Source organism: Chiloscyllium plagiosum, unplaced genomic scaffold, assembly GCF_037043375.1.
Source record: "Chiloscyllium plagiosum isolate Xiang-an unplaced genomic scaffold, Cpla_swu_hap1 HiC_scaffold_2, whole genome shotgun sequence".
Taxonomy (NCBI): Eukaryota; Metazoa; Chordata; class Chondrichthyes; order Orectolobiformes; family Hemiscylliidae; genus Chiloscyllium; species Chiloscyllium plagiosum.
This window is the reverse complement of record NW_028270140.1, coordinates 69,058,276-69,080,446: the sequence shown is the minus strand read 5'-3', so window position 1 is coordinate 69,080,446 and position 22,171 is coordinate 69,058,276. Positions and strand designations below refer to the sequence as shown.

Genomic DNA, 22,171 nt, shown 5'->3' with positions numbered 1-22,171 from the left:
TATAATTCTTCCTTTTCATAGACTGGAAATTTTGATAGTACTGCTGTAATAGCTATTACATGAAATTTCAGAAGGTGATAAATATAGTGCCACACAACATACTTATGAGAAAAATTATAGCCCATAAAATAAAAGTGGAATAAAAATTGACCATGTGATAGGAAACCAAGAATAAAGGTCAATAGATATTTTTGGTGATGGAGGAAGGTTTGTAATCCAGTACCCCAGAAGTTGGCTTTGGAACTCTTAGATTTCCTGATGTCTGTTACTATCTTTCTCTTGGTGTGCAGCTAACTAAGATCAATTATGAGAGCATAAAAGTGAATTCTGAGATTAAAATCTTAGAACTCTCTCCTGAAGAGCATTGTGGTCTACCTACAGTACAAAGGTTCAGGAAGGTAGGTCATCACCACCTCCTTGAGGAGAAAGTGAGGACTGCAGATGCTGGAGATCAGAGCTGAAAATGTGTTGCTGGAAAAGCGCAACAGGTCAGGCAGCATCCAAGGAACAGAAGAATCGACGTTTTGGGCATAAGCCCTTTCCTGAAGAAGGGCTTATGCCCGAAACGTCGATTCTCCTGTTCCTTGGATGCTGCCTGAGCTGCTGCGCTTTTCCAGCAACACATTTTCAGCCACCACCTCCTTAAGGTCAACTATGAGCAATAAATGCTGGCCAGCCAGCGATGTCCATATCGCATGAGTGAATAAAAATATCATTAGATTAAGAGTTGGGTAATAGAGATGCAGCAACAGACATTTAAGGAAATATTTCAGAGAACACGATAGAATAATTAAAGATAATACTAAACAAAAAATGTACACAAAGATGGGGGTAACAGGTCTGAAGATTGGACAGAATATTAGAATAGCAGAAAATGATCAGAAAAGTGATAACAAGGGAAAAATATATTATGAGAGAAAAAAAAGCAATAAATATAAAAATCAGTAAGAATTTCTAAACCTATTTAAAAAAGAAAATTAGCAATGTGAATGTGAACTACTCATCAACCTGACTTGGACAGGGATGCAGTAGTAATGTCATTTGACTTGTCGCTGTTGCCAATCAACAGCAGCACATAATCAGCAGCGTGTTGATTTATATAATCTAAACTTGCTATTATCTCTCTGTATATTCTGAGCCTGTGTGTCTCTTTCCACTTCACCTGACAAAGGAGCAGTGTTTCAAAAGGTTGTGATTTTAAATATGCCTGTTGGAGTTATCCAATTGTCTTTTAAAAGTTGTAATTGTACCCATATCCACCACTTCCTCAGAACGTTCATTTCACACATAACTACCTCTGTGTAAAAAAATTGCCCTTTATGTCTTTTTTTAAATCTCTTTCGTCTCACCTTAAAATGTATCCCCCCAGTCTTGAAATCTCCAATCCTAGGGAAAAGGCAACTACCATTAACTATATTACATTACTTACAGTGTGGAAACAGGCCCTTCGGCCCAACAAGTCCACACCGACCCGCCGAAGCGCAACCCACCCAGACCCATTCCCCTACATTTACCCCTTAACCTAGCACTACGGGCAACTTAGCATGGCCAATTCACCTAACCTGCACATTTTTAGACTGTGGGAGGAAACCAGAGCACCCCGAGGAAACCCACGCAGAAACAGGGAAAATGTGCAAACTCCACACAGTTAGTCGCCTGAGCTGGGAATTGAACCCGGGTCTCTGGCGCTGTGAGGCAGCAGTGCTAACCACTGTGCCACCGTGGCGCCCACAATGTGGTCTCTGCTAAGCCTTGTACAGTTGTAACAAAGTGCTGTGTTTACAAAGTCTGCTTGCAATAAAAGCCAACATGCCATTTGCTTCCTAGCTGCTTGCTGTGCCTGTATGCTAACTATCTGCGTTCGCTGAATGATCACACTTAAATCTCTTTGGACATTATTGATTACATGTCTTGCACTTTTATGAAATTCCTCATATTTATTTTTCTGACCAAAGTGAATAACTTTAACAATTCTCCACATTGTAAATATATCTACCTGGTTATATCTGTTTGCAGCCTCTCACCCCACTGCTTTCTTTTCCACCCAACTTTGTATAATTGGCAAAGCTAAACTCATTACTTCTATCTCTCTATCTAAATCCAATTTGCAGAGATTATAAATAGCTGAGGTCCCTGCATGTGGTACTCCACTATTCATTCCTGCCCAGTTATACATTCACATTTATGCCCACTGTCCGCTTTCTGTCTATTATCCAATCTTCTGTCCTTGCTAATAAATTATGTCAATTCCATGAATTCTTATGTTACCTACTACCTTTTTGTACAGTACCTTATTGAATGCCTTTGGAAATTCAGGCATAATACATTTATTTTTTTCCATTTGCCTTATTATTTGCATCCTCAAAACCTCCAATAAATTTGTCAAACAGGATTTCTCTTTAGTAAAACCATATTGACTTGTTCTAATGATTCTTATGTTTTTCTACATGCATTGTTAATGTTGATCATGTTAGACTAACTGGCCTGTGATTCCCAGTTTTCTCTTTTGAAAAGTTGGTGTAACACTTGCCCACTTCTAATCTGATGGAATTGATTCTCAATTCCATGAAGATCATAGCCGAGTGTGCATCCACTATCTCTGCAGCTATCTCTTTTAATATCTTAGGGTGTAGTCATCAGATCCCAGCGATTTATTGGATTATATTGCTACGATGCGGAGGATGAACCCCTCTGCTAATTAAAACCAAACACCCAGAAAAGCTCTCCTCACCTTATAATCTGTTAAAAGTGTGGATGAGGGACCGAGAGATCCTTATTTCCAGTGTTTAAAGAAAACTAACAATTTATTTTCATAACTCTAACAGTGAACATTAAACAAAAGCCAATAAGACAATTAATAATAACGGTAAATTAGCACAATCTTTTAAAGTCCACACAGATGGTCTTCTTCTCTTCCTTCACCCTTCCTTCCTCTTCTTCCCAACTCTGCTGTCTTCTCCTGGGTCGTCTGCTTTCTTTATACTGCAAGTATTTTTTTACAGGGAAAGATACCTTTTGATTGATAGTACCTTGTGGGAGATTTCTTTTTGAGAGCTTTGAGAGTTCCTTTTAGATGATATATGCTCTCCAGTTTGATGGATAGTTAGCTCTCCAACTTTATGGCAGTTGCTCTGACCAATTTTCAAAATGCCCACGTTTTTTATACCCCTAACATTGTTCCCTGTCATGGGTCCAATGTTGTCAACATCATAAATTCAAACTCAATTGGGTTTTAGTATCCTGGGCATAATATAAATGAATTAGTTAAATGTGAACGGTTGTCAAAACAGCAACCAAAACTCAGGTATCCATTTAACAGCCATTTGCTGCATGTATCTATTTGGAACAAACTGTCTCTTAGTTGGTCTGTTCTGAGAGCTGTGGTTGTACTTTAAATTTACTTTAAAATTCAGAAAATACTTTCTGTCTTAAAGTGAGCATGCACTCTTTCGTCTTTGTGAAACTCAATATGTTTTGAGTTTCTCCAATACTTCTCTTTTTTGATAGTAATATTAGTTTGTGAATTCAGACATTGAGTATTGCTAAAAAACATTTTGTCAAAGATTTTCATTTTGCAGTCATTTCACAAGATTATGGGTGGCACGGTGGCTCAGTGGTTAGCACTACTGCCTCACAGCACCAGGGACCCGGGTTCAATTCCCACCTTGGGCAACTGTCTGTGTGGAGTTTGCACATTCTCCCTGTGTCTGCGTGGGTTTCCTCCGGGTGCTCCGGTTTCCTCCCACAATCCAAAGATGTGCAGTTTAGGTGAATTGGCCATACTAAATTGCCCGTAATGTTAGGTGTAGGGGAATGGGTCTGGGTGGTTTGCTCTTTGGAGGTTCGGTGTGGACTTGTTGGGCTGAAGGGCCTGTTTCCACACTGTAGGGAATCTAATCTAATCTAATTACCAATTCAAGAGGAAATATCAATATTTATACTGCATGAAAGGAGTAACTGATTGATTGCCAAGTACACTGTGAACGGTAGAGACATTGCCCTGACAAAATCTGTGTTCTTTTCAGCAATACTCAATTTGATTTTAACTTCCTTATTTTCCTTCTTGTTTTTACCTCCTTCAATGTTGCTTATTTTGGGGAATGAGTTCCATTATAAAATAATACGCTAAATATCTGTTGTTCTTGAGCAGATTGATATGGGGAGTGAGGAGGTATTGGAGGTTTTGGCAGGCTTAACAATGGACACATCCTCAGGTCCAGATAAGTTGTATCCTAGTCTATTGTGGGACATAGGGAGGAAACCTTAGGGGCCATGACTCAAATTTTTAATTACTTTTTGGCCACAGGAATGGTGCTAGAGGGCTGGAAGACAGCTAATATGGTTCCACTTTTCAAGAAAGATAGTAAAGATAAACTAAGGAATTACACCCAGTGAGTCTCATGTCTGTGATAGGGAAGCTGTTGGAGAAAATTCTGAAGGGCAGATTTAATCTCCACTTGGAAAGGCAAGGTTTGATCAGGGATTGTCAGCATGGCTTTGTCAGACAGAGGTCATATCCAGCAAATCTGATTGCATTTTTTGAACAGGTGACCAAGTGTGAAGAAGCAGGTAGTGCAGTTTGATGCAGTTTATTTGGATTTCAATAAACTCTTTGACAAGGACCCACCTAGGAGACTAGTAATTTAGATAAATGTACATAAAATTTAGGGTAACTTATGCACCACAGCAATAAGTGCTGAGACTCTAATTCATTTAATATATATGTAAACAATGCAGACAAGAGTGTTGAGGTTCAGAATGATAAGTAACTTTGTGGATGACACGAAGGTTGACTGGTGTCAGTGAGGAAGAAGTTCTTAGATTACTGAAGGATATAAATGGATTAGTTAGATGGCATTTCAGAGGCATTTGGAATTTAACCCTGATTAGTAAGGTGATGCACTTTGGAAGAAGTAACAAGACAAGGGGGTACTCAATGAATGACAGAACAATAGGAAACTTTTGTTTACAAGTACTTGAAGGTGACAGGGTAAGTTAATAATGTAATTAAGAAAGCATATGGGACACTCGCCTATATTGGTTTGGTCAAAGCATAGATTATAAGAGTAGGGAAGCTATGTTGGAGCTTTATTGGGCTTTGGTTAAGCCACAGTTGGAGTACTGTGCACAGTTCTGGTTCCACATAAAAGAAAGGATGTGATTTCATAGGAGTGGGAGCAGAGGACATTCATTAGGATGTTGCCTGGGTTGCACCACTTGAGCTATAAAGAGAAGCTGCTAAGTTCTGGTTGTTTTCTTTGGGGAAGAGAAGATCGAGGGGCAATCTGATTGAATTATATAAGATTATGAGGGGCTTGGACGGGTGAATAGCAAGTAGGTGTTCCTTTTAGTGAAACGGCTAATAACAAGGGAGCATAGTTTTAAGGTGAAAGGCAAGAGGTTTACAGGAAATTTGAGGAAAATTTATTTCACCTTAGGTTGGTGGTGATCTGGAATGCACTGCCAAACAGAGTTGTTACGATAGGTAACCTCACTTATTTTTAAAAAAATATATGGATGAGCATTCAGGGCTATAAGGCTAGTGCTAGAAGGTGGGACTAGTGCAGATTTAAAGGGCTGTTCAGTGCTATATGATTCTATGAATGCCTCAGTAATTTCTTCATTGCCTGTCTTAAATTTACCAATCTTTGCTTCTAAGAAATCAACAATAACTTTATCTCTTCTTTTATTTAGACTGTTTTTCTTTTTCTGGCTACTTTACTCTTATATTCTAGTTTTTACCTGAATCAAATTTTTAGTGGCCCTTTGCTGGTTTCTAATTTAGTCCCAATTATCAGACTTGTTTCTATTTCATGCAATATTAATAAGCCAATAAACAACCTTTAGTCCTCTAATAAAGTGAAATCTGATTATTGAAATTTTTGTGTTTGTCAATAGACAATAGACAGTAGGTGCAGGAGTAGGCCATTCTGCCCTTCGAGCCTGCACCACCATTCAATATGATCATGGATGATCATCCTTAATCAGTTTTCTGTCCTGCCTTATCTCCATAACCCTTGATTCCACAATCCTTGATAGCTCTATCCAACTCTTTCTTAAATGAATCCAGAGATTGGGCCTCCATTGCCCTCTGGGGCAGAGCATTCCACACAGCCACCACTCTCTGGGTGAAGAAGTTTCTTCTCAGCTCTGTCCTAAATGGTCTACCCCGTACTTTTAAGCTGTGTCCTCTGGTTTGGCACTCACCCATCAGCGGAAACATGTTTCCTGCCTCTAGAGTGTCCAATCCTTTAATAATCTTATATGTCTCAATCAGATCCCCTCTCAGTCTTCTAAACTCAAGGGTATACAAGCCAAGTTGCTCCAGTCTTTCAGTGTAAGGTAAACTCGCCATTCCAGGAATTGACCTCGTGAACCTACGCTGCACTCCCTCAATAGCCAGAATGTCTTTCCTCAAATTTGGAGACCAGAACTGCACACAGTACTCCAGGTGTGGTCTCACCAGGGCCCTGTACAGCTGCAGAAGAACTTCTTTGCTTCTATACTCAATCCTTCTTGTTATGAAGGCCAGCATGCTATTAGCCTTCTTCACTACCTGCTGTACTTGCATGCTTACCTTCATTGACTGGTGTACAAGAACACCCAGATCTCTTTGTACTGCCCCTTTACCTAAATTGATTCCATTTAAGTAGTAATCTGCCTTCCTGTTCTTGCCACCAACGTGGATAACCATACATTTATCCACATTAAACTGCATCTGCCATGCATCTGACCACTCACCTAACCTGTCCAGATCACCCTGTAATCTCCTAACACCCTCATCACATTTCACCTTGCCACCCAGCTTAGTATCATTAGCAAATTTGCTAATGTTATTACTAATACCATCTTCTATATCATTAACATATATTGTAAAAAGCTGCAGTACCCCACTGGTCACTGCCTGCCATTCTGAAATGGAGCCATTTATCACTACTCTTTGTTTCCTGTCAGCCAACCAACTTTCAATCCAAGTTAGTACTTTGCCCCCAATACCATGCACCCTAATTTTGCTCACTAACCTCCTATGTGGGACTTTATCAAAAGCTTTCTGAAAGTCCAGGTACACTACATCTACTGGATCTCCCTCGTCCATCTTCAGAGTTACATCCTCAAAACATTCCAGAGGATTAGTCAAGCATGATTTTCCCTTCATAAATCCATACTGACTCTGACCTATCCTGTTACTACTATCCAGATGTGTCATAACTTCATCCTTTACAATAGACTCCAGCATCTTTCCCACCACTGAGGTCAGACTAACTGGTCTATAATTTCCTGTTTTCTCTCTCCCACCTTTCTTAAAAAATGATACAACATTAGCCACCCTCCAATCTGCAGGAACTGATCCCGAATCTATTGATCTCTGGAAAATAATCACCAACGCATCCACAATTTCTCGAGCCACCTCCTTCAGTACCCTAGGATGTAGACCATCAGGCCCCGGGGACTTATCAACCTTCAGACCTAACAGCCTCTCCAACACCAATTCCTGGCAAATATAAATTCCCTTAAGTTCAGGTCCTTCAGCCACTGTTACCTCAGGGAGATTGCTTGTGTCTTCCCCAGTGAACACAGATCTGAAGTACCAATTCAATTCTTCTGCCTTTTTCTTTGTTCCCCGTAATATATTCCCCTGTTTCTATCTTCAAGGGCCCAATGAGTACAAGACAAAAAGCTTTAGCAACAAGACTGTCTTTTCAGCAATACAAAATGGAAGGTCTACAATAAGTCAGGGTGAAGGGCAAGTGAGATTAAATGGCAAAAGTTTTCATGGTAATAGAATAAGTAAGTAAATGAAATTGTGTCTAGAGAAGGTGTAAATGGCAGGATAACAGCCATCCAAATGCCAAGTAAAGCATTTATGCAAAAAAGAGATCAAATCAAACCAGTCCAAACAAACAAAACAAAACTTCTCCCCCATTCTGTTATGTTCTAACATTCATATTCACTGTTAATATAATGTGTTCAGTGGAAATATGAAGTGTTAGAACACTGTTAAAGAGTCTGTTTCTAGAACTTTACAGTGCAGAACAGGCCCTTCAGCCCTCAATGTTGCACCGACCTGTGAACTATTCTCAGTCCCCCTACACTAGCCCATCATCATCCATGTGCTTATCCAAGGATTGATTAAATCTCCGTAATGTGACTGAGTTAACTACATTGACAGGTAGGGCATTCCACGCCCTTACCACCCTCTGAGTAAAGAACCTGCCTCTGATATCTGTCTTAAATCTATCACCCCTCAATTTGTAGTTATGCCCCCTCGTACAAGCTAATACCATGATCCTAGGAAAAAGTCTTTCACTATCTACCCTATCTAATCCTCTGATTATCTTGTATGTCTCTATCAAATCCCTTCTTCTTTCCAATGAGAATAGACCCAGTCTCTCAACCTTTCCTCATAAGATCTTCCCTCCAGACCAGGCAACATTCTGGTAAATCTCCTCTACACCTTTTCCAATGTTTCCACATCCTTCGCAAAATATGGCGACCAGAACCGTACACAATATTCCAAGTGTGGCCGCACTAGCGTTTTGTATAGTTGCAGCATGATATTGCGGCTCCGGAACTCAATCCCTCTACCAATGAAACCTAACACACCGTATGCCTTCTTAATAGCACTATCAACCTGGGTGGCAACTTTCAGGGATTTATGTACATGGACTCTAAGATCCCTCTGCACATCCACACTACCAAGAATTTTCCATTGACCCAGTACTCTGCCTTCCTGTTATTCTTCCCAAAGTGCATCACCTCACATTTAGCTGCATTGAATTCCATTTGCCACCTCTCAGCCCAATTCTGCAGTTTATCCAAGTCTGCCTGCAACCTGTAACATTCTTCCAAACTGTCCAGTACACCACCGACTTTAGTGTCATCTGCAAATTTACTAATCCATCCACCTATGCCTGCGTCTAAGTCATTTATAAAAATGGCAAACAGTAGTCATCCCAAAACAGATCCTTGTGGCACACCACTAGTAACCGGACTCCAGGCTGAATATTTTCCATCAACCACCACTCACTGCCTTATTTCAGAAAGCCAGTTTCTAATCCAAACTGCTAAATCACTCTCAATCCCATGCCTCTGCATTTTCTCCAACAGCCTACCATGTGGAACCTTATCAAAGGCTTTACTGAAGTCCATGTATACCACGTCACCTGCCCTACCCTCATCTACATGCTTGGTCACCTTCTCAAAAAACTCAATGAGGTTTGTGAGACACGACCTGCCCTTGACGAAACCATGTTTCTGTGCTGAATGATTATGACTCTATGAACAAGATCAGAAATAAGAGAGAGGGAGCAAAATAGGGAAGTATTATTCCAGATAATTGCAACTGAAACTCTGGGTCATGCTTGCCGACTGAATGGTTCCTCTAAGTAGACAGCCAGCCTATTTTGGTCTCTTCTGTATAGAGGGGACTACACTGAAGCAGCTAGTAGAGCATACTAATTGAAAGGTGTAATAGTACATAGTTGTCACTTGAAAGCAGTCTTTATGTTTTGACTTGGTTAAGGGAGGAACTGAAAAGTCAGGTGTTCTATTCCCTCCATGGAGGAGTTTTTTGATGACTGACAAATAGATAGGATGACATCTTTAGAATGCCATAAGATGAGGAGAAGATTGATTGCTGTTTATAGCTTACTGTAGCTGGCAGAAATATCAGAGGATGCTTCGTTGGATATGGAGGTTTGCATTATGTAAGGTGAAGTTAAGGAAATCCCTATCATGGTTTTGAGGAGAAGGGAAGTGTTGAGAGCAGAATGTTGTGAAGCAGAGCATAAAATGTTTTTTTCCTTTTCGAGGACTCCTCTTAAGATTTTCTCAAGAGCTTTTTTAAAATTTTTGGCACCTACAGTTTTAGTTTTCACAGGCTGCCTTTTCATCCTCACTAACTGTTCGTTTTTAATGATGCAGTCCAGTGTTTGTGTTGATGTATGAAGTCACACGCTTTTGTGTGAGTAAAATTCATTAATATCCTCAATAATTATCAACTGTCCGTTCAATTTAGGCTGCAACACACAAGAAATGCACTGATTCCAGGACACCATTGTATTTAAACTAGTACAAAGACGACATCTGTTTTGCAAAATAACTGACACACACTTCTAAGCATAAAAAAAACCATCACCCTAGAGTTATGGTTAATGTGTTTCTATTGCATGTTTGCAATGCTGGAATATTTTCAACCATGCAGTTACTATCCTTTTTATGCATCTTTGATCTCAATCTCACATTAAATTTAACAGTTGACCCAGTGCTAACTGCAAATGTTCACTGCATTTTCTTCACATAGCACCTGAACATTTGCAAACCTTAAGCCAGAGATTCTGCATTCATTTACAAATAATTAATTACCGCAATGAATTCAAATTGTAGTTAGGTATGTATTCCTTTATTGCCAGTTCTGGAACTGCTGTCATTTCTTTGCATCCCCCCCCCTCCCCTCTCCTGCAAACTTTCCTTGTAGCCTCTGTTTTTCCCATCTCCCTTACTACCTCCATGCTCTCCTCCTCCCGTGAAGTCTTTCTGTTTTTCAACTTCACCCAACCCTCGCAGTCTCCCTGTCTTTTCTCTAACCCTTTCGCTCCCTTGTCCATCCTCCTTCCTCATCTTCCTTGCAAATACCCAACAATCTGTAGACTCCTTGAAGCTTCCATGTCTCTTCCATATCCCTGATTGCCTCCATGGGCCTGAACAAAAAGCAACACCCACCTACTCAGTACACAAGCCACCATCATGGCTGCAGCAGTAAGGGGACATTCAAGGATTGATTCAACAGCAGTCCTGCGTATTTTGAACACTGATGTGAAATAGAATGAACGTTGTCAAGGGCCCTGTCAACCATCGTGCAGGAAATCCTCATTTAAGGAAAAGAAAGAGATCAAAAGCATAAGTATGGAACGTTGCATCATCTGAACATTTGTGAGAGTGGACTAGAGTTTTTAATTCAATGTCATGTGATATTTCTTTCAGCTAATTTGTTCCTATGTCTTCATGCCACTTGCTTTCCTGATGGGAGTAGACTGGAATGACAGCTTTATAGTTGGCGAGCTCCTCGGAGTGAAAACTTTCTTCAATGAATTTGTAGCTTACGAGAGGTTATCTGGCCTGATTGCCAAAAGAATTGATGGCAACCTTGAATATGTTGATGGTTTGAAGCAATATTTATCAGTAAGTAAACATAATTATTTCTGTGATATTATACTTATTCAAATAGCATCATACATATTTTAATTAACTATTCAAAAGAATGATCACACAAGACCTGTTTGAGTTAACTAGCACAGAATTAGAAAATGTTCAAGGGCTTATAACTGAATTAATTGTCAGTTCATTAACTAGTTACAAATGATTTGGAATGAACCCAATGATGAAAATTCAGGCCAGAATCAGGGTGCATCATTACGGAGGATGAAAGTTTAGCCATGCTGTAGCTGGGTTCCAGTTGTGCAATAGTGTGTAACTGCTGTCAAGCCATGCTGAGTATAATTGGTGACAGTAATATGACCAATACTTTATTCTATACATTCACGTACATATTAGTTAATAAGGGTTAGGGGTTACAAGCAGACATTGTTTTCGGGGATTATGATGTTGTGGTGAAAATGGAAACCTGCCTTAAGGAAGAGCATATCTGTGTGTTCAATATTTCTGGAGGAAAGGAAAGAAAATTGAGGTCTTTTGGTGTCAAAAGATGGTTAAGGAAAGCCTTACAGTCTAGGATGAATAAGCTGCTTTTGAACGTTCTGAGAATAGAATCAATGTGGGTACAATTAAGGAAAAAGAAGAATGAAATTACATTGCACGCTGTAATATGTACATCACCATTTGCTGGGAAGGATTTGATGGATCAAATTTGCAAGGCAGTTATAGAAAGCTATAAACATCATTGAATAGTTACAGTAGTGAAAGATAATTACTCATATATTGACTAAGGAACAGTGAGGGCCAAGTGCCCTGAGATTGTGTTGAGGAGAATTTCCCTCAGCAATATGTGTCCAGTTCAACATGAACTGATGCACTGCTGGACATGGTTCTTGCAAATGAGATGGGCCTCATCAAGTAGATCAAGTGACAGTGGAGGAATATTTAGGAGAGAGTAATATTCTACCTGATAGTAGGAAATGATATTGGTCAAACCATAGTAAGAATAAGCAACTATCAGAGAGCAGACCTTAATGAGGTGAGAAGAGATTTGGGCCATAGAGACTGGAATAAAAGTTTGGGATTATAAATATTAGCTGAACAATGGACTGCCTTCAAAGAGAATATTATTTGGGCACAGTCAAGATATATTTCCTCAAAACTGAAAGATAAGATAAACAAATTCAAGGTTCTTGGATGACAAAGGAGATACAAATTAAGTTAAAGGAGAAAAAAATAACAGGTGACATATAGGAAATACAGTCAAGGTTAGAGTGGTGCTAAAAAAGCAAAGCAGGTCAGGCAGCATCCGAGGAGCAGGAAAATTGACCTTTCGAGCAAAAGCCTTTCATCAGGAATGACGCTGGGAGCCTCGGGGGTGGAAAGATGAATGGGAGAAGGGTGGGGCTGGAGAGAAGGTAGCTGAGAGTGCAATAGATGGATGGAGGTGGGGTGAAGGTGATTGGTCGGAGAGGAGGGTGGAGCGGATAGGTGGGAAGGAAGATTGACAGGTGGGACAGGTCATGAGGAAGGTTGGAACTGGGGTAAGGTGGGGGAGGGGAAATGAAGTCCACATTGATGCCATGGGGTTGAAGCATCCCGAGGCAGAAGATGAGGTGTTCTTCCTCCAGGTGTCGGGTGGTGAGGGAGTGGTGGTGGAGGAGGCCCAGGAACTGCATGTCTTCGGCGGAGTGGGAGGAGGAGTTGAAATGTTCGGCCACGGGGCGGTGGGGTTGATTGGTGTGGGTGTCCCAGAGATGTTCTCTGAAGCGCTCTGCAAGAAGGCGTCCGGTTTTCCCAATGTAGAGGAGACTGCATCGGGAGCAACGAAGTAAACGCCATGTGTGGAAGTGCAGGTGAAACTTTGATGGATGTGGAAGGCTCCTTTGAGGCCTTGGACGGAGGTGAGGGGGAAGGTGTGGGCGCAGCTTTTGCAATTTCTGTGGTGGCAGGGGAAGGTGTGGGAGGGGTGTGTGGGTTGTTGGGCGACTTGGACTTGACCAGGTAGACGTGGAGGGAACGATCTTTGCAGAAAGTGGATAGGGGTGGGGAGGAAAATATCCCTGGTGGTGGGGTCCATTTGTAAGTGGCGGAAATGTCAGCGGATGATGTGATTTATTCTGAGGTATGGGGAGTGGAAGGTGAGGACCAATAGGGCATCTGTCCTTGTTGCGGTTGGAGGGTTGGGGTTTCAGGGCGGAGGTGGGTCCTCCTTGGAACAGATGCAGTGGAGGCGGAGGAATTGGGAATACAGGATAGCAATTTAGCAGGAGGTAGGGTGGGAGGAGGTGTAATCCAGGTAGCTAGGGGAGTTGGTGGGCTTGTAAAATATGTCAGTGTTGAGTCGGTTATCATTGATGGAGATGGAGAGGTCCAGGAAGGGGAGAGAGGTGTCAGAGATCGCCCAGGTGAATTTAAGGTTGGGTGGTATGTGTTGAAGTTGATAAACTGTTCAACCTCCTTGTGGGAGCACAAGGTAGCGCCGATGCAGTCATCAATGTAGCAGAGGAAAAGGTGGAGAGTGGTGCTGGTGTAAGTCTGGAAGATGGACTGTTCTATGTAGCCGATGAAGAGACAGGCATAGCTGGGGCCCCATGCAGGTGCCCATGGCTACCCCTTTTGTCTGGAGGAAGTGGGAGGATTCGAAGGAGAAATTGTTGAGGGTGAGGATCAGTTCAGCCAAACAAATAAAAGTGTCAGTGGAAGGGTACTGGTAGGGACGTCAGGAGAGGAAGAAACGGAGGGCTTGGAGGTCCTGGTCATGGTGGATGGGGGTGTAGAGGGACTGGATGTCCTTGATGAAGATGAGGCGTTGGGGTCCAGGGAAACGGAAGTCATAGAGGAGGTGGATGGCGTGGGTGGTGTCCCGAACATATGTGGGGAGTTCCTGGACCGGGGGATAGGACAGTATCAAGGTAGGTGGGATGAATTTGGTGGAGCAGGAGCAGGCTGAGATGATGAAATACAGGTAGGAAATACAGTTGACAATGACGCTGAGTACAGAAAATTCAGAAGTGAGAAATGAAGAGGGATTATGAAAAACTATTGGCAGTTAACGTAAAAGGAAATCCCAGCACATCAATTGTAAAAGGGAGCAGTAGGACTGTTTATGGACCAAAAAGAGGGATTTATATTAAGAGATATGGGGCATGACTGAGGTGTTAAATGATGGCTTTACATTTATCCTTACTTCTGAGGCACATGCTGCCCAACCCATGGTGACAGAGGAGGAAACTCTGTCATGAGACAGTTTAGAATTGATAAGAAGGAAGTATTGGATAAGGCACTGAGACCAAATGAAATGCAAAGGATACTGAAGGAAGTGAGTAGAAATTGCAAAGAAACTGGCAATTATCTTTCAATCTTCCTTGGACTTGGGGGAGGTGATGCTGGAGACTGGAGAATGTTAAATATTATTACTTTGTTCAAAAAATATTCTAAGATTCGTCCAGCAATGATAGACCAACATGTTTGACATTGATGATGTTGAAGTTTCTAGAAACAATTATTCTGGGTAGAATTAATAATCATGGAAAAATATAGATTGTTTCAGAATAATCAATGTGTATTTTTAAGGGGAATTTATGCCTATCTAACTTACTTGGGTTTTTGAGGAGCTGACAGAGGGTTGAGAATGATAGTGCTGTTGATGTGACAAACGTGGATTTGCGTGGTTGTGGGTAGCTTCGCCAAGCTGGCAAGTTGATTTGCAGATGTTTTGTCCCCTGTCTAGATGACATCTTAGTGCTTTGGAGCCTCCTGTGAAGCCATACACAGACTTCCAAAGGTGTATGATTTGGTACCACACAGCAGACTTGAGGAAATTTATAGGCGTGGAGAAAAAGGGACATAGAAAAGTGGATATGAAATTGTTTGAGGTGTAGGAAACAGTAGCAAATAATGAGCATTTTTCAGGCTGGAAGGAGGTTAATAATGGAGTTCCCAAGGGGTCAAGGTTGGGGCCCTTGCTTTTCTGCATATATGTAAGTAATCTAGATCTTGGATGCAAGAAAACATTAAACTTGTAAATGGTGAAGAGGAAAGTGTAGATTCTATAAAGGACATAGGCAAGTTGTTGGAGTGGGTGGATAGATGGCAGATGAAGTTCAATGTAGAAAAGTGTGAGGTGATGCGCTTTCAAAGTACATGGGGAGACAATACAAAATAAAGGATACTATTTGAAATGGTTTGCTGGAGCAGAGAAACCCAAGTGTATATATACACAAGTCACTAAAGATAGCGGCCTTTAATGAGTTATTTGTAAATCATACAGTATTCTAGGTTTTACAATAGAGTGTAAGAGTAGGGACACTATGATAAACTTATAGAAGACATACATTAGACATCATCTGGAGTATTATGTACATGTTCTGGGTGCCACTGTATAGAAGGAAAGAAAGAATGTGAATAAATTGGAGAGAGTACAGGAAAAGTTAAGGGAATGGTTCCAGGGATGAGACATGAATAAAGATTGGAAAAGTGGGACTGCTTATTTTGGAGAGGAGAAGCCGAGAGGAGATTTGATAAACACTGTCAAAAACAAAAAAGGGTCTGGACAGAGGGATTATAGGGAAACTGTTCCCACTGGTAAATAGATTGGGAATCAAAGGGTAGCGTTTTGAAGTGCTTTGCTAAAGAACATAGAACAATAGTTCTATTGTTCTGAAGCTATTGCTACATATGAAGTGAAAAAACTAAAATTCACGCTGCGAGTATTTTGGGTATGGAATGAGCTGCGTGGAATATGATGGAGCAAGGTTACATTTGGCATTCTAAAGGGCCTTTGACAATTATTTAAATAGGAACAATGTGCCGCATTGTGAGGAAATGCAAAAGGGTGGCACTAAGCTAAAATACTGAGACAGCCAGTCCCCAGACATGAGCAACTAAATGACCACTTCTGACCGAAGACCATTTTATGATTGCATTTATAATATTTGTAGTCATGAATCAATGAACTCAACAATATTTTATACATCTCTCTTTTAGTTTTAAATATTTTTCTCAAAATGTCAATTCAGTTTCGCAAACTCAAATCTATTTAACTTTGTATCAGTAAATTAAAGTACTGGATCAGAATTTTGTTTTCTTTTTTTCTGAATAATCATGTATTCAGTTTCTTTACTCTGGCTTTTTCATAGATCCGTTCTGAAGCTATTGCTACATATGCCCTCTGTGGGTTTGCTAATTTTGGTTCTATTGGCATTGTTATAGGAGGACTGTGTAAGTTTTTTTAAAATTTGTGTTAATGGTTGTGTGCTTTAAAACTGTTAGGATATAGAATTAGACACAGTGTTTGAACTATGCAATGTCACTCTATATTTTTAGAGCAGACATCAAATTCTGAAGTATGAGGTTATGAGGTAAATTGCATGTTTACCTAGCGCAGAACTTAAAATGTGACAGACATGTGATTTATGATATGTATTTAAAGAAGACACCAACAGGGAATGTCTAGTTTGAAAATATATTCATTTACTGATATTCATTCTTGCATCATGATCATTATAAAGCTATTTTCTATTTCTTCACTTTTTAAAAGCCTCTTTATTCCACGTTGCTTCCCAATATTATGAATTTCACTTGTTCTACTTTCTGTTGTGAAGTTTCTAACTCCCATGCTTTCCAACAGACCTTGTTTCTTTCTTTATACTCTACCCCCTGTTGTAGCTGCTTTCAACATGGTTTGTGTGTTCTTGTTTGTAGAACTAAGGTCAGGATTTTGAAGCTTCTTCAAAATGATATTGTAAGGCAATGGGGACATTCTTGGTATAATGGTGGCTTATTATAGATTCCTTCTCCACTTCGGTTACACCACTGTACTCATTCAAGTGTTCTTTGTATCTTACTGAGACTTGCATCATACTGCCACATATTTACTTGTGCAATAACCATTGTGATTAACTCCATGTAATGCTGATAAATATCTGAGCATGCTGGATGTGGAGAATACCATGGGTCCTGACAACTTCCTAGAAGTAAGGCTGAATATGTGTGCTCCAGAACTAGCTGCTTCTCTTGCCAAGCTGTTTGAGTAAAGCTACAACATTGGCATCTACCTGACAATGTGGAAAATTGCCCAAGTATGTCCTGTTTACAAATTTAAATTGATCAATTACTGTCCCATCAGTCTATCATCAATCATCAGCGTAGTGATTGAAGGTGCTATCAACTGACAGTGACTCATCAATAACCTGCTCACTGATACTCAGTTGAGTGTTCCACCAGTATGGTTTGGTACCTTACCTTATTACTATGTAGGTACAAATATGGGCTTTAACTGTATTCCAGAAGTCAAAGGAGAGTGACCTTGACACCAATGAAACATTTTACTGAGTGTGGCATCAAAGAGGAGCCCTTGCCAATCTATGTCATTAAGGTTCAGGGAACACCTTTCTCTGTGGCTGGAGTCAGACCTAACAAACAAAGTTTATGTTCACCATGTTAGCCCTTGGCCTTTACTATAGGATTTCTTTAGTTCTGGGCCAGTCTCCTGCTGAATCATTAATAATGTTCCCTCCATTATAAGGTTAGAAAAGAAGATGTTTGTTGATTGCTCAATATTTAATTCCACTCACAGTCCCTTAGATAATAAAGAAACCATACCTCATTGGGACAAAATTCATACTTTAGTTGATAAATGATCAGTAACATGTGCACCACACATGCCAGGCAATGACCTTCAGCATCAGCCTTGATTCAGTGGGTAGTACTCTTGCCTCAGAGTCACAAAAGTTTGAATTCATGTTCCACTTCAGGACATGAGCACAAAGATCCAGAGTGACAATAAGTTCAGTAATGAGAGAGGTTTACATTATCAGAGGTGCTATCTTTTGGGTGAGGTGTTAAACTGAGGTCCTTTTACCCTTTCAGGTGGATATAAACGATGACATTATTTCACTTCATTTTAAAGAAAAACCTGGTGCCCTGGTTAATTTGTCCCTTAGTCAACTTCAGATGAAAACAGATATCTAGTCTTTATCTGATTATGGAAGATATTTCTGACAATGCAACAATGGCATACTTCTTAACTATCTCGTTGACTGTAAACTAGAACATAGAACAATACAGCACAGAACAGGCCCTTCGGCCCACGATGTTGTGCCGAACATTTGTCCTAGCTTAAGCACCCATCGATGTACCTATCCAATTGCCGCTTAAAGGTCACCAATGATTCTGACTCTGCCACTCCCACAGGCAGCGCATTCCATGCCCCACCACTCTCTGGGTAAAGAACCTACCCCTGACATCCCCCCTATACCTTCCACCCTTCACCTTAAATTTATGTCCCCTTGTAACACGCTGTTGTACCCGGGGAAAAAATCTCTGACTGTCTACTCTATCTATTCCCCTGATCACCTTCTAAACCTCTATCAAGTCACCCCTCATCCTTCGCTGTTCCAATGAGAAAAGACCTAGCACTCTCAACCTATCCTCGTACGACCTATTCTCCATTCCAGGCAATATCCTGGTAAATCTCCTCTGCACCCTCTCCAAAGCTTCCACATCTTTCCTAAAGTGAGGCGACCAGAACTGCACATAGTACTCCAAATGTGACCTTACCAAGGTCCTGTACAGCTGCTACATCACCTCACGACTCTTGAATTCAATCCCTCTGCTAATGAATGCTAATACAACATAGGCCTTCTTACAAGCTCTGTCCACCTGAGTGGCAACTTTCAAAGAGCTATGAACATAGACCCCAAGATCCTCTGCTCCTCCACCTTACTAAGAACCCTACCATTAACCCTGTATTCCGCATTCTTATTTGTCCTTCCAAAATGGACAACCTCACACTTGACAGGGTTGAACTCCATCTGCCACTCCTCAGCCCAGCTCTGCATCATATCTAAGTCCCTTTGCAGCCGATAACAGCCCTCCTCACTATCCACAACTCCACCAATCTTCATATCGTCTGCAAATTTACAGACCCACCATTCGACTCCCTCTTCGAAGTCATTAATAAAAATTACAAACAGCAGAGGACCCAGAACTTATCCCTGCGGAACTCCACTTGTAACTGGGCTCCAGGCTGAATACTTACCATCTATCACCACTCTCTGACTTTGACCGGTTAGCCAGTTCTCTATCCAACTGGCCAAATTTCCCACTATCCCATGCCTCCCGACTTTCTGCATAAGCCTACCATGGGGAACCTTATCAAATGCCTTACTAAAATCCATGTACACTACCATCCACTGCTCTACCCTCATCCACATGCTTGGTCACCTCCTCAAATAATTCAATAAGACTTGTAAGGCAAGACCTACCCCTCACAAATCCATGCTGGCTGTCCCTAATCAAGCAGTGTCTTTCCAGATACTCATAAGCCCTATCCCTCAGTCCTATCCTGAAGAAGGGCTTATGCCCGAAACATCGATTCTCCTGTTCCCTGGATGCTGCCTGACCTGCTGCGCTTTTCCAGCAACACATTTTCAGCTCTGATCTCCAGCATCTGCAGACCTCACTTTCTCCTCAAAGATTTCAACCTACTGCGAATCCTCTTACAAGGATGCCTTCCTTGAAGAAGCTCTCTTCCTCCCTCTACAAAGATTTCAGTGAGTCCCTCTCTCACTGCACCCCCCAGGTCATCTCCTCTGCACAGAAGCTCTTCAGCATTCCTGAAGAAGGGCTTATGCCCGAAACGTCGATTCTCCTGTTCCCTGGATGCTGCCTGACCTGCTGAGCTTTTCCAGCAACACATTTTCAGCTCTGATCTCCAGCATCTGCAGACCTCACTTTCTCCTATCCCTCAGTACCCTTTCCATTACTTTGCCTGGCCTGTAATTCCCGGGGTTATCCCTATTCCCTTTTTTGAACAGGGGCACAACATTCGCCACTCTCCAGTCCCCTGGTACCACCCCCGTTGACAGTGAAGACGAAAAGATCATTGCCAACGGCTCTGCAATTTCTTCTCTTGCTTCCCACATAATCCTAGGATATATCCCGTCAGGCCGGGGGGACTTGTCTATCCTCAAGTTTTTCAAAATGCCCAACACATCTTCCTTCCTAACAAGTATCTCCTCTAGCTTACCAGTCCATTTCATACTCTCCTCTTCAACAATACAGTCCCTCTCATTTGTAAATACTGAAGAAAAGTACTCATTCAAGACCTCTCCTATCTCTTCCGACTCAATACACAGTCTCCCACTACTGTCCTTGATCGGACCTACCCTCGTTCTCGTCATTCTCCTGTTTCTCACAAACGCATAAAAGGCCTTGGGGTTATCCTTGATCCTACCCACCAAAGATTTTTCATGCCCTCTCTTAGCTCTCCTAATCCCTTTCTTCAGCTCCCTCCTGGCTATCCTGTATCCCTCCAACGCTCTGTCTGAACCTTGTTTCCTCAGCCATATGTAAGCCTTCTTCTTCCTCTTTACTAGATATTCAACCTCCCTCGTCAACCAAGGTTCCCTCACACGACCATCTCTTTCCTGCCTGACAGGTACATACATATCAAGGACACGTCGTATCTGTTCCATGAAAAAGTTCCACATTTCAATGACAAACTGCTTTGAGACATCCAGTAGTTTGAAAAGTGCTGTACAAGTGGAAGTCTTTCCTATTTCTTATCTCCAACAAAAGAGTGAACATTACTGTCTTTAAAATCTTCACCATAAACATCCCATGGATCATCCTTCACCAGAAGTTTATCATATAAATTCTGCTCCAGAGGGTAAAAAAACAAACAAAAAGTCATACTTTGGAAAGAATATTTTAGTCATATTGGGTCTACATTATCAAACATAGTCATAATATTTGTCATTGATATGTTTTACTGGTTTTTCCTTCTTGGGTGGTTACAATTGAACATGCCAGATTTAATGTTAGCAATGGCAGTTCTCGAGACTGTTTGGAGAACTGATGAAAGCCCCTCGTAACTTCCGTGGCGGAGGCCTGACATGATTTTATCTGGCCAGCAACTCTTCGACACAGTCAAGCTTTACTAGTGTGGAGATTCTGTCACTGAAAGGTGCCAATTAATCAGAGGGTGACAAATATCCAATACCATTGGTGCCACCAGGGACTGTGGCTACCAGCAATGCTCTGCCTGAGAACTGCTGCAGGATTATTGGACACTGATGAGTGAGATATGATGAGGGTTCTGGGTTTGGGGGGTGGGGGGGGGGGGGGTGGAGGGTGGCGGGGGGGAAGGTGTTGGAGGCTGCTTTTATTGATTTTTGGTGTGCTCAGGGATAATTGCTCTTAAGTGACAGATTGAATCAAAATAACATCTCGCTACATTAAGTGGGATTCCAAAAATTATTTGGAGACAGTTTTCCCCAATAAGAAAATCCAATGCTGGTTTTCCCACTTGATTTCAGTTTTAATTTTGCTGATTAGGAAATGATAATTTAATTTCATTTGAAACTATTTCAGAATGCAAATAGACTTATTGCCAATACGTTTGTTAGATTATTAGTTTCTCATTACACCTTTATCCATGCAATTATAAAGCTTTGATATTTCTAAGTTCATTGCCCTTTCTGTATGTTTCAGTTTGATCCCCCCTCAACATTCTAAACTCCATCAAGTATAGACCCAGAGTCCTCAAACATTCCTCGTATGTTAAGCTTTTCATTCATGTGACCATTGTAGTGAACCTCCTCTGAACACGGTTCAGGGCAAATACATCCTTTCTGAGATATGGGGCCCAAAGCTGCACAGAACACTTCAATTGTGGTCTGACCAAAGCCTGACAGAGTCTCAGAAGTACATCCCTGCTTGTATATTCAACTCATCCCAAAATAAATGCCATCATTGCATTTGCGTTCCCAACTACTGACTCAAGTTTCCCTTGAGAGAATCCTGACTAGAATTCCCAAATCTCTTTGCACTTCAGACTTCTGAATATTCTCCCCATTTACAAAATAGTCTATGCCTCCATTCTTCCTACCTCATACTTTGCCATGTACTCCATCTGCCACTTCTTTGCTCATGCTCCTAACTTGTCTCAATCCTTCTGCAGTCTCCCCGCCTCCTCAATGTTACCAGTCCCTCTATCTATCTTTGTATC

General features: G+C 41.2%; 1 protein-coding gene across 6 annotated transcripts in view; it reads left to right on the top strand.

Moving 5' to 3' along the window:
• LOC122561322 (solute carrier family 28 member 3-like) overlaps positions 1-22,171 on the top strand; it is a 228,942-nt gene that overhangs the window by 162,010 nt on the left and 44,761 nt on the right. For all 6 annotated transcript variants that reach the window (XM_087997568.1, XM_043713029.2, XM_087997563.1 and 3 more), the window contains 2 exons: positions 10,984-11,181; positions 16,296-16,377. In XM_087997568.1, coding sequence (XP_087853694.1) covers positions 10,984-11,181; positions 16,296-16,377 — 280 coding nt within the window. The remainder of the gene's footprint in view (positions 1-10,983; positions 11,182-16,295; positions 16,378-22,171) is intronic.